This window comes from Haliotis cracherodii, unplaced genomic scaffold (genome assembly GCF_022045235.1).
Source record: "Haliotis cracherodii isolate W230 unplaced genomic scaffold, xgHalCrac1.p SCAF_6, whole genome shotgun sequence".
Lineage (NCBI taxonomy): Eukaryota > Metazoa > Mollusca > Gastropoda > Lepetellida > Haliotidae > Haliotis > Haliotis cracherodii.
The window spans coordinates 37219217-37232542 of NW_027266319.1; the positions used below are offsets into that span (position 1 = coordinate 37219217).

Consider the following 13326-nt stretch of genomic DNA (forward strand, 5'->3'; position numbering starts at 1 on the left):
GATATATTGTTGAATAGTTAATATCAAATTGCCTCCTTATACGAAACTGATTATTAGTTTGATAGATCTGCATGATGATGGGGGTAAGATGCTATGTCAGCAAAAACAGTTACTTGGTATGATTGGTAAGTAAGTTAAAATTTAACCCATATCGGCAGTATCTCAGCCATATAGTGACGAATGGTATGATTAGTGATTATGAACAGCATTGCCAGCTATTAAATTTTCCTGACATGTTTATCATAGGCAAGAGATGTAAAATTTAAAAGTAAGTATGAAACATTATTGAGCTTAACAGTAAGAATTAGCATGAGTAGCATATGCCTCAGGCGTTTCTTCTTACGTGGTTCATGGACCACTAAGACATGTCGTTTGCGTCAGGCTTCGTGAACATCCATGTAAGCATTGGTCTTCAGCAACCAATGCTTATTATAAGAGGAGATCTTGTGGCCAGTCGCGCTGACTTGGTTGATGCATGTTATCGTATCCAAATTGCGGAGATGCTCATGAAGTCAATGACTGGATTATTTAGGCCAGAAACTATTATTTACAGATCGCAGTCATATAGATCGAATATTGGTGACCGCAGCATTAAACAACAAACAAAGATGTGAAATATTTCAACAAGAACACTGCGGGATTCGATTATTTACAGACCGACGTCATATTGCTGGAATATTGCTGAACAATATTGTTAAAGAACATAAAAACAAAAACATATCGACACTGACAATTTAACTCCACAAAGTTTGAAAGAGGTAAATGTAGAAGCAGAAAATTGAAATTGTATTGGTATGTTAAATCGGTTTTTCGTTTTGAACAAATTAACAAAGATTCATGTATTAATGATACAGATGGAATTAAAGTCAATGGTGGCATTAATGTATTGTCGTTGACAATTGTAACGCCCATATAAAATGTGCTACAGCCGCGTGACTTAAGTTTGACACTTGACTTTCAAAAACAATCATGTAATGACACTGTGAAAGTTTAAAGAGACGCGTGGCTCAGGGTAGTTTACTGTATGCGAAAGAGTGACTTAGCTAAATAAATGAACTAAATAAAGTTCTTATCACTGAGTTGTAATCAGTTCAAAGATAATATAGGCACTAGATCTCGAATCTTGACACTCGAATCTATTGTTCTGTTTAATGTCATCTGATTTACAAGTGACAAGATTACTCTTATATAACTGCATATGTAGTGAATGAGTTAGGTTTGACGCCGCTTTGAATTTTGCAATTTGTTCAAGTTTAGAACGCTGCAAGAGGCTGATAAAAGATTATGAACATATTTTAATACTTCTTTATTGATCTTTTCTGTAACGTTTCCATTTCCATAAAGACCATTGAGTGAGTGAGTGAGTGAGTGAGTGAGTGAGTGAGTTGGGTTTAGCGCCGCTTTTAACATAAAGAACAGAGTTTAGAGTATATAGTTTAGAGTACAAACTTCATGTGCAGTTGGTTGGAGTAAAGAAATACTGGAGTTGATCTTCATGGTGGTAACGACAAGAATAATTTGAATTAGCTGATACAAATATATTAAACTTGTCAGCATAGAGGTCACTATAAATAATGACCAAGTACTCGCGACCATTTAGATGGACATAACGTTCTTTTCAGCAGGAACGAATGGTCCAAATTTGGACCAATGTCATATGTACATATTTCCAATGGAATCATAATATCTGGAAATAAGGAATGGGTGGAGCTGAACGTAACAATGGTGTTATATATATAATTACATTTATATATAAGTAATTGACATTATTCGTTTTTAATAATTGTATTATTTACACATTTGAGGCATTTGGGGAGATCTTTTTTCTCCTTTGACACTGTTGGTAGTCAATAGTGTTTAAATGTATATAGCTTTGGGAATTTAAGATATTTGTCACTGATATGAACTTTTCGTTGTTGGAGAAGAGCTTCACACAAGTACTTGTCTCCAACAGCAAAATGTTTACAAAGTTGAAATCGATGGTCTTCCCAGGGAATGTTTAGCCATCGTCCGGTTTCAACTGATAAGTTATGGTTGGGGGTTTAAATACATGATTAAAATTATTCTAAAAGCAATAAATGTTTTTTAAAAGACGGTTGATTACAGAATCAAGCTTTGTTGACTAAAAATAACATCCTTTAAAATTTGCTTCGACAGTAGATTATTCAACAATGTATTGTCAACCATTGGTACCAACCACTGCGTTCAAAATACTCATGGGTTCACATACAGAGAACCCCTTGGTTGTGTAGTACATTCCCAATACATTATTGCCGGTTAACAACTTCTTTATTAACAGTTATCATATATTTGTATGGTAGTGCATACAGCTGATAATGTATGTGCACAGATGCAAGTTATGCCCGAATGAAACAGCTCGCTCACACACTCTACTGTAACTGTAAGAGGATCGTCCCAATTCACCATACAACATCACGTTTCGGGGTTGTTTCAAAAACGAGTAGCTACTAGCTATTCGTTTTTGAATCACAACACAGCAAGTTTAAATGAACTCCTTCTATGATATCTAACTTTTCCTATCCCCAGATTGTAACGCTGTATGGAAGTAGAGGGATTACCATTGCACCTAAAGCTAAGGACAAGAGTTATGTTGCTAGATTTTTAAAGGACGATGGACATGACTTAAGTTGCATCTTATTGTGTTAATTTTCTATTTCAGTGCAGTTTTATTCCAAAAAACTAAATTATATAAATTCGATAGGACACCAAACGTAAAAAAACATTAATTTCGTGAGTTTTGCAGGTCCAGCGCCAAAGATCACATTAATTGTCTGAGTAGTAACAAAGATGAACAAAGGTCTAAACAAAGAAAACTGTTTAATTGCCATTCTTGAAGTTGATGAGTGTATCAGAACACGTGCAAATTTATGGATAACAACTTCTGGTTTATTACAGCGACGTTTCGATGTAGATTCTTACACCGTTATCCAGCTGGAGTATTCAGACAACGGTGTAATAATCTTCATCGAAAACGTCGCTGTATCCAATAAACCAGAAGCTGTTATCCATAAAGTTGTACATTTTCTTACATAAACAAAGATAAATGTCACCTTGACATAACAGTATAGGGACTCACCCCTCGTATTATTCCCCTGAGCACTCACCACGCCACGGACCGCAATATAACACACATTAGTTGACATTCCTAAGGGTAAGTATGAACTGCGGAGAGACATGTATTTAATGTATTCAAAATACCGCAAGGTAATGTCCCGAAAAGGTGAAAATAGTTCGTTGTGATTGGCTTAATATTGTATCATCACCTGACTAAATGCATATCCATGATTGAAACTTGTTTTTATGTTGTTTTCATAAAACGTATAAGGTATTAAGTAATCGATTAGTTTGTGTCTGGAATTCTAGGATTCTGTATTAAGTGAGGTAGGTGAGTTCCAGTTTTTATACTCGAAAATGATTTTTAAACGGAACAGAAATACGACCACAAAACAAGGAAGGTTTGAAACAAGAGCATCATCAAAAGAAATATGTCCTAAAGACGAACATGAAACGAAAATCTGACATTTTTGAAAAATGATATATATGTACCCTCTCCATCCGAAAAATGTCACAAGGGTATGGCTGTTTACCTTCATGTATTTGATTCACGTATGTCAACATGGCGGTAACACACTTTCATTTGCTTTTAATCCCATATTTGGTGACCGATTGTTACCGTTATCGCCAACTCACACGTGACTGGTAAAGTATGTGACATAACTCAGTCAGTAATGTGACGTAATGGTCACGGTTACAGGAGACACAGGTGACGAGGAGGGCTGTCGTTCGCGTTACTCTATATACATGTCATGCTGTGGGACATAACCTCCCCAGCAATGTTATTCTGATCGTACTGACACATGCAAGGAACAGGCGCAGTCTTACATAATAATACACACATGTGGCCCTTGTTTATTGCTCCTTTCAAAAGAATATAGGACTTAACAAGAATACGGTCGCAGAAACTATGTTATGTCGCCGCATGTTTTATATATGCATTTGGGTTAAATGTTTTAATCAAACACAAGGTCTTACCAATCTTACTACCACCGGCGACATAAAACTGCTACTAACCTTGTCATAAAAACCAAAAGAACACAGTACATCATTTGTTTATGTGCCGTGCGTGACACTTACAGTCCAGTGTGATCCTTGCCTAGAATACGTCTAGAATGCGTCTATGTATGGTACCATAATATGTATGGTTGTGTGTGTTGACGGTCTATGTTTGTGTGTGTTGACGGTCTTATGATTGTGTGTGTTGACGATCTTATTATGCATGTGTGTGTTTCAGGTGTTATTTATTTGTGTGTGTTTACTGACATATACTTGTGCTTAATTGGCGGCTTTATGTTTGTATGTGTCTTTTGCTTGTGTGTATTGACAGTCTTATGCTAGTTTGTGTTGACGGTCTTACACATGTGTGTGTGTGTGTGTGTGTGTGTGTGTGTGTGTGTGTGTGTGTGTGTGTGTGTGTGTGTGTGTGTGTGTGTGTGTGTGTGTGTGTGTGTGTGTGTGTGTGCGTGCGTGTGTTGACTGACGAATGCTTGTGCGTGCTGACGACCTTATGCATGTGTGTGTTGAGGGTGTAATACGAGTGTGTTGACCGTCTTGTGCTTGTGCGTGTTGACGGCCTTATGTTCGTGTGTTGAAGGTCATATGGTCCAGGTTGTGTGTTGACGAATTTATGTTTGCGCATTTTGACGGTCTTATGTTTGTGTGTGTTATGCGTAGATGTGTGTCACGCGGGCAGTGGTATTTGTCTTATGTGAGAGTGGGACTGTGAAACGTGTATGTTCTGTGAACGTAGACGTGGGGATTGCGTGAGTAAAGTTGTATGTTGTATGAAAAGATGTGTTGCGTGATTATAGACGCGTGTGCATAAGCGCTTATGCGTAGAGATGTGTATGCGTTGTGAACGTGTGAGAGTAGATGTGTGTGTGTGTGTGTGTGTGTGTGAGAGAGAGAGAGAGAGAGAGAGAGAGAGAGAGAGAGAGAGAGAGTGTTTTGAGCGTAGATGTATGTATTGTGTGAGTTGATGAGGTGTGTGTGTTGTGTGGGTAAATATGTGTGTGACGTGGAAGTGTTTTTTTTGTATGAGTATTAGTGTGTTTATGTGTATGTTTGAGTATATGTTCTTGTTGTTTGAAGTGTCATGTGTCTGTTGCGTGAATAGGTGTGCTTTGTTTGAGAACAGATGTGGGTTGTCCGAGATGTGTATCTGTTGAATAAATGTATGTGACGTGTGAGGAGGTGTGTGTGTGTAATTGTTTTTGAAGTGAGCAGAGGTGTCTTTTGTCTGAGTTGGCGTGTGTAATGGGCATCTCATAGAACAAGAACATTAAAAAAGTGTCATTAACTATCGTGTAAGTTTCGGCACTGTGTAAGGTCAGTCACACTTTCATTGAGGTCAGCTGGGAGTAATAAGCATGCCTGTCTCGTTGGTCAACAGTTAGTTGAGGGTGACAGGTGACATAGAAGTTGTTGTCCTGGACATATGAAGGTCCACTATCAAAAACATTGTTGGGGTTTCGCGATCGTGCAAATGAGGTGGTGGGAGATGGGGTATGCTAATATGTTGTCCCAGTAATTTAGGTCCATGATCCACTTTACAATTCAAAAATGGAAATACATTTTATGTAGTGTTGTTACTGATAAATAATCTTTGTCACGAACACTGCTTACCATGATGAATGAATAGGGTAACTGGTGCTCGTCAGCAATATCAAACTATTTCATGGAGGTCTTTCAATTTAAATCAATATTTTAAAAGCGGTATACGTCATCGTTAACATTAAAACATTCAACATTAAAATTCAAACACGTTTATAAACTTCTGTGTTGTGTTTAAGATCACCAATTTACATAATGAACTTGGTGTAGTAGTGTATGCCTGTAGAATGCCTCTGGTGTAGTATTATTCAGAGTGCCATTCCATGCATATTTCATGCAAATGTAAAATACGGGATGCCTATGAATAGTACTACAAATTAGAGCAAATTACAATGTTGATTAAATCTTTTTATTGATAAAATTTATTTTGTACGCCTTTAGATATAAAGATATTAAGTATTAATTAGCAAGAAATACCTGTCTGGATCGCAAAATGACTTCAAGCAGATAACATATTGTTATGCAATGACGTTTTACTTGGACGATAACTAGGACATTTTAAGAAAATAAGGTGTGCGTTCAATCAGTTAATTTACAGAGTTACAGACTTATCTGGAAGGATCAGCATGGTACATTGTTCGTTAGTGTTTCTGATCAACCTCCACTTGACACAAGACCGCCTCCGTGGTCAATTGAAACAGCGTCTGTCCGGAGAACGAAAGGTCCGGTGTTCGATCCCCGGCCGCGTCGTACCAAAAGACGTTAAAAGATGGTACTTGTTGTTACCCTGTCTGGCAGGGCAACAAGGACAAGTATACTGTGTCTAAGTGGGATATTCATGTTAAACTACGGCATGGTGGGTTAGCACTTTAAATAGGCATCAGTCTGAACTAGTACAAGCAGCCAGACACATACGTGCATGCTATATAAGTGAATAATCCTAGGCGCGACGTGTAACCCCATTTCACGTCACCACTTGACACACTAGTTCGTGTTGACAGGTAGGAGTGTTACTGACGTCATGCGTCCATCAACAACAAAACATAAAGCCAATTAAGATCTATTTATTGTCTTTGGTGGTAATCTAAACAGAAATAAAGATTTTATTCGAAATAAAAAGCCCCCCCCCCCCCCCCCCCCCCCCCCAAACTTCATTCGACAAATTGTGGTTTTCTTGGACATCGGTGGTGATCAGTGCATTTTTCTAAAGGGGACCTCAAGGAATTAAGAAATAAAGGGTAATAAGGAAATTATTACACTCACATGTGTGTCATTCTGATTTGACGGAACTCGTGTATGAATTCATGTATTTACACTCACTCTCGCTCGGGAAATACAAGCATTCTGACACACGTTTCGTAAAATCAGTATGACACACATGCTCGTATAATAGGCTCTATATCTCCAGTGAGTAGGTGAGTGAGTCAGTCAGTGTGGGAATGTTGCTTTTCGTCGCAGTATCCAAACTATATTGCGGCAACCTGTAAAAATTCAAGTCTTTATAAAAACCAGTGTCTGAAAGCATGAGCATCAAAAGTTGCCTCTTACGTCAGCAAGGTTCCTGGGGATCAAATGCATCCCCGAATTTCCACGGGGTCGTTGCCTCTCAAATTTTCTTCACAATTACTTTCAGTATCATGTACTAATTAGTCTCTATCCAAACACATCGTTGCATATTTATGATTTCAACAAGTTAATTCAAATGTTCAGCACGCGGGATGCCAAACGGGACAAAACGCTTTAGGCTTGAGTTGTTATGTAAGTCATTTGTAAGTATACGTTTAGGTGTAATATTTTAATTCGTCGCTTTCTTATTGTTGGGGGGCGGTCGGGTATCCTAGTGGTTAAAGCGATCGCTCGTCACGCCGAAGACCCGAGTTCGATTCTCGACATGGGTACAATGTGTGAAACCCATTTCTGGTGTCCCCCGCCGTGATATTGCTGGAATATTGCTAAAAGCGGCGTAAAACAAAACTCACTCACTCTTATTGTTGGCGATCATGATTTTTTTCATGTGACCTCTGTTTTTTTAAAAGGTTTTACAAACCTTTCACAAACACAACCTTTCTTCTTCCTTTAATAAATCTAGAAGAGGATTTCTTTTCGAGACATTGATTGATTATTTCCTGATTCAGATGGTGCTGTTTTGGATATTAAGTATTATAATTTCACGTATGTTGTATTGAAAATATATCAGTCACTGAAGTTCGTAGTTTGGTTTGGTTTGTTGTTTAACGCCGCACTCAGCAAAATTCTAGCTATATGACGGCGGTCTGTAAATAATCGAGTCTGGACCAGACAATCCAGTGATTGACATCAGAAGTATCGATCCACGCAATTGGGATACGATGACATGCATCAACCAAGGTCAGCGAGACCGACGACGCGATCCCGTAAGTCGCCTCTTTCGACAAGCATTGGTTGCTAAAGATCATATCTAAACAGGAATGTTCACGGGATTTGAAGTCTATGTGTATCTGAGATTATATTATTGTGTATCTGAATGTGGTACACATCTTTCCACATATGCTATGCTCGTATCTGAAGGTGTTATTTCAAAATAATTAGTGGAGGAAAATGTATTTTCGTTATTTACATTTGAATTATTCTTTATTTAATTCTGACATTTTTGTGCTGCGTTACATATATCTGCTCACCTTCTTATTACTGCATTCGTAGTTATGTCAAATGCCTCAGTATAACATTAAATGCAGTTTTACTCCCCTATAAACTGTCAGCCTTCAGTAATAGCCTACATACTCCCCTAAAAAGAAAGTGTTCGTCTATGCGGTAATACAAATTATGGTGAGTTGTCTTGAGGCGGTTGAACAATGATAGCACTCACTAGCAAGGTGACCTTTGTTCATCATCCTCAAGAATGTCTGGCCTGTACAGCTTTAGACATTGAATAAAACATTTCTATTAAACAAAACCCTGTCAATCCGACAGGCACCGTGACAAGTGAAATTGTTACGATTGACATATGTCCGGATTGTGGATTAATGAATCATTGCTATGGAATAAAGACAATGTGAAAACGTTATGTAAGTGTCCGGATTAACGGGTTTCCGGACAAACAAGGTGGCAGTGCAATTAACTTAACACTCAATTTTCATCAAAGGTCGATTTGCGTGTTGATAATGATCCCGGACAACCATTGTATCCATCCATCTCACTCTGCCATTAAGACAGTTCTAACATATGAAAAAATAAATGAATTTACCTGTAAGCGCTTTATCAACAAAGGGTCCTCCCTCACGTGATTGCCGATCGATATAATAACTCTTTCATATCCATGATTGTTCAGCCTCATTCGGCTCGCAACGACTTTCAAACACAGGCAGAGACAAACTACACTTAAGTTCTGTATATTCATGCTTCACATTTCACAATTACACACTAACAAAAGTGGACGAGCTGAAGAGTGTTCGGCTCCAGTGCCCGAAGTACTCAAAATGTCGCTGGCAACCGTCTTCCAACCAAGTCCTTCGTCTTCAGTCACGATGTTTCAAGGTGTTAGCCTATGTTGTCTTGCAGCGAGCAGGGAATGATTTAGGTACAACGTTGTATGCAGCCCGCGGCGACAAGGACCATATCTACGACCTCCTCTTTTTGTCTTCGTCATCTGCCTTGTCATTTAACGTTGCGAGTGTTTCTGTCTATCTACATTAGTGGGCCAATCTGGACCTTGACATCAAACGATGTTGTTTTTGATGGATGTCATATCGGCGCCCTTTACAATCAGGTGACACATTTTCAATTAATTGTGGGCGTCTTTACTTTTTTTTTAAATAGGTGTATGATTTCTTCGTCTAGACAATTAGACTTCTTGACGAAATGTACTGATATTGAGATGCTTGCGGGCATATTTCGATGTCTTGAAATATGAAGCATCACGCATTATGGAAATGGAGCTCTGAACAATTTATAAGTGAATATATCAAACCACAACCTGGAGAATCACTGGTAATGATAATGTGGTTTTCGCGAACACCTCGTATCACCACTACCTGACAGAGTTTCTTAAACACATGCTTATAATTTAAACTGGGGAGACAAAAACTAAACCTCTCAGTTGATTTGATATGTTTGATTTTAAATTGAAAGTACCTTAAGCTAGTGATATTAAATATTGAACTGTACGGGCGCTTTGTCAGCACTCAAAGACTAGTTCCACTTGGTTTTATCTTTTTTTAATATAAGTTCATGTAAAACTTTTTCTTAAAAAAATGACACAACTGCTGATGAGAATCTTTGAAATCTTATCTTTGAAAATTAGTAAATATGTTTTCATCGGCACATATGTACAACATTTCAAACATGGTAGGAGTCATAGTGTTGCAAATTTATTTCTAACGCCAGTCTTCATCACCTGCTTTTACACTACATTACACAGCAACAGATTACTTTTTACAAACTGTCGCAGGAATGACTGATGCTAATAGACATGATCAAATTTAACAGGTGTTTTTATTTAATTTTCAATAACAAAACAATATATCTTGACACGGTTTTTTTGCCCCTCAGTTAAATCGAAATCATGCAACGGACTTTTTAGTAGCGATTTCTTTTGGTTATAGAAATGAATCTGTCGGTTTCTTATTATTACTGGTAGTAGTAGTAGTAGTAGTCGTAGTAGTAGTAGCAGTAGTAGAGTGGTAGTTGTAGTGATGGTAGTAGTAGTAGTAGTAGTAGTAGTAGTAGTAGTAGTTACTGTAGTAGTTCCACCTTTCCAAGGGCACTGTTTAATTTTCCTACTGGAGCATGTGGAGCATGCATGTGTTTGTCCGCAGCACACTCACCTCTGTGGGTTTCCTAAAAGTAGGAACACTTGCACAAACCTATTGTAAGCTACAATCGAAATTTACAATTTAGCTGGAACAATCTTAAGTAGCTGAGATGGTTGGAGAACCCTGAATCAACATGATGAACATTAATGACATGGGGTGTGTTTCACATAAATTATTGTATTTATTTTCAAACACTGCCCTTTCATTTTGTTAAACTGTGTGTTTCGAATCAACATTTCAACATTCCGAAGATCGCCTCACAGACCTCATGTCCTAAATATTGTTAATCGCCATAGTGAATCACATAAATATAGATTCGATAGCTAACAGTGCCGTCCCTCTCCCGACTCCATGCTGAACAACATACACTGCCTTTTGAGATAATCCAAAGTAAGATAAAAACATAACGTATCTGCAAATTATAGTTTATCTTCCCGAGGCAAGTGTGTCCACTAGCCTATATGAAAGTCAGGTTTCCAACCTTGCCATTTCAAGCCTACTTTTCTGTGCTGAGATATGAGTGGAGCACCGTACAAATCGATAGGCCAACAAAGAACGTTTTACAAAATCACTTGTCGGCGCTGCTGTGGCCACAGCAATGGCTTGTCGAATTTGCGCTGAAATTATTCCAATGATTAAGCTGATACAAATATTTTCATAATTGTTTTTCAATCCACTGGCAAAAATACTTTTAAATATTCGTGTACAAACTACATTGGTTTTCAACTCAAGCGACTGAACGCTAAGTCGAAGGATTTCTAGTCAGTTTTTGAATTTAAGACGAGGTTTAATTGTTGCCAGGCTCTTTAACCCCATGTGTCATCACTGTAATGTAACGTTGATTAGTGAGTGTTGCAAGGTTCTTGAACCCCATGTGTCATCACTGTAATGTAACGGTGATTAGTGAGTGTTGCAAGGTTCTTGAACCCCATGTGTCATCACTGTAATGTAACGGTGATTAGTGAGTGTTTGTAGGTTCTTTCACCCCATGTGTCATCACTGTAATGTAACGGTGATTAGTGAGTGTTGCAAGGTTCTTGAACCCCATGTGTCATCACTGTAATGTAACGGTGATTAGTGAGTGTTGCAAGGTTCTTTCACCCCATGTGTCATCACTGTAATGTAACGGTGATTAGTGAGTGTTGCAAGGTTCTCAAACCCCATGTGTCATCACTGTAATATAACGGTGATTAGTGAGTGTTGCAAGGTTCTTAAACCCCATGTGTCATCACTGTAATGTAACGGTGATTTGTGAGTGTTGGTAGGTTCTTAAACCCCATGTGTCATCACTGTAATGTAACGGTGATTAGTGAGTGTTGCAAGGTTCTTGAACCCCATGTGTCATCACTGTAATGTAACGGTGATTAGTGAGTGTTGCAAGGTTCTTTCACCCCATGTGTCATCACTGTAATGTAACGGTGATTAGTGAGTGTTGCAAGGTTCTCAAACCCCATGTGTCATCACTGTAATGTAACGGTGATTAGTGAGTGTTGCAAGGTTCTTAAACCCCATGTATCATCACTGTAATGTAACGGTGATTTGTGAGTGTTGGTAGGTTCTTAAACCCCATGTGTCATCACTGTAATGTAACGGTGATTAGTGAGTGTTGCAAGGTTCTTGAACCCCATGTGTCATCACTGTAATGTAACGGTGATTAGTGAGTGTTGCAAGGTTCTTGAACCCAATGTGTCATCACTGTAATGTAACGGTGATTTGTGAGTGTTGGTAGGTTCTTAAACCCCATGTGTCATCACTGTAATGTAACGGTGATTAGTGAGTGTTGCAAGGTTCTTGAACCCCATGTGTCATCACTGTAATGTAACGGTGATTAGTGAGTGTTGCAAGGTTCTTGAACCCCATGTGTCATCACTGTAATGTAACGGTGATTAGTGAGTGTTGCAAGGTTCTCAAACCCCATGTGTCATCACTGTAATGTAACGGTGATTAGTGAGTGTTGCAAGGTTCTTAAACCCCATGTGTCATCACTGTAATGTAACGGTGATTTGTGAGTGTTGGTAGGTTCTTAAACCCCATGTGTCATCACTGTAATGTAACGGTAATTAGTGAGTGTTGCAAGGTTCTTGAACCCCATGTGTCATCACTGTAATGTAACGGTGATTAGTGAGTGTTGCAAGGTTCTTTCACCCCATGTGTCATCACTGTAATGTAACGGTGATTAGTGAGTGTTGCAAGGTTCTTGAACCCCATGTGTCATCACTGTAATGTAACGGTGATTAGTGAGTGTTGCAAGGTTCTTAAACCCCATGTGTCATCACTGTAATGTAACGGTGATTTGTGAGTGTTGGTAGGTTCTTAAACCCCATGTGTCATCACTGTAATGTAACGGTGATTAGTGAGTGTTGCAAGGTTCTTGAACCCCATGTGTCATCACTGTAATGTAACGGTGATTAGTGAGTGTTGCAAGGTTCTTGAACCCCATGTGTCATCACTGTAATGTAACGGGGATTTGTGAGTGTTGGTAGGTTCTTAAACCCCATGTGTCATCACTGTAATGTAACGGTGATTAGTGAGTGTTGCAAGGTTCTTGAACCCCATGTGTCATCACTGTAATGTAACGGTGATTAGTGAGTGTTGCAAGGTTCTCAAACCCCATGTGTCATCACTGTAATGTAACGGTGATTAGTGAGTGTTGCAAGGTTCTTAAACCCCATGTGTCATCACTGTAATGTAACGGTGATTAGTGAGTGTTGGTAGGTTCTTTCACCCCATGTGTCATCACTGTAATGTAACGGTGATTAGTGGGTGTTGCAAGGTTCTTGAACCCCATGTGTCATCACTGTAATGTAACGGTGATTAGTGAGTGTTGCAAGGTTCTTGAACCCCATGTGTCATCACTGTAATGTAACGGTGATTAGTGAGTGTTGGTAGGTTCTTTCACCCCATG

At 38.7% G+C, this 13326-nt stretch overlaps 1 protein-coding gene across 1 annotated transcript in view; it reads right to left on the bottom strand.

Annotated features, from left to right (window-relative positions):
- The window catches only part of LOC139445906 (calcium-activated chloride channel regulator 1-like), a 37784-nt gene extending 28777 nt beyond the window's left edge, over positions 1-9007 (bottom strand). The window contains exon 1 of the mRNA XM_071227163.1: positions 8855-9007. Coding sequence (XP_071083264.1) covers positions 8855-9007 — 153 coding nt within the window. The remainder of the gene's footprint in view (positions 1-8854) is intronic.
- Between the last annotated feature and the right edge of the window lie 4319 nt (positions 9008-13326).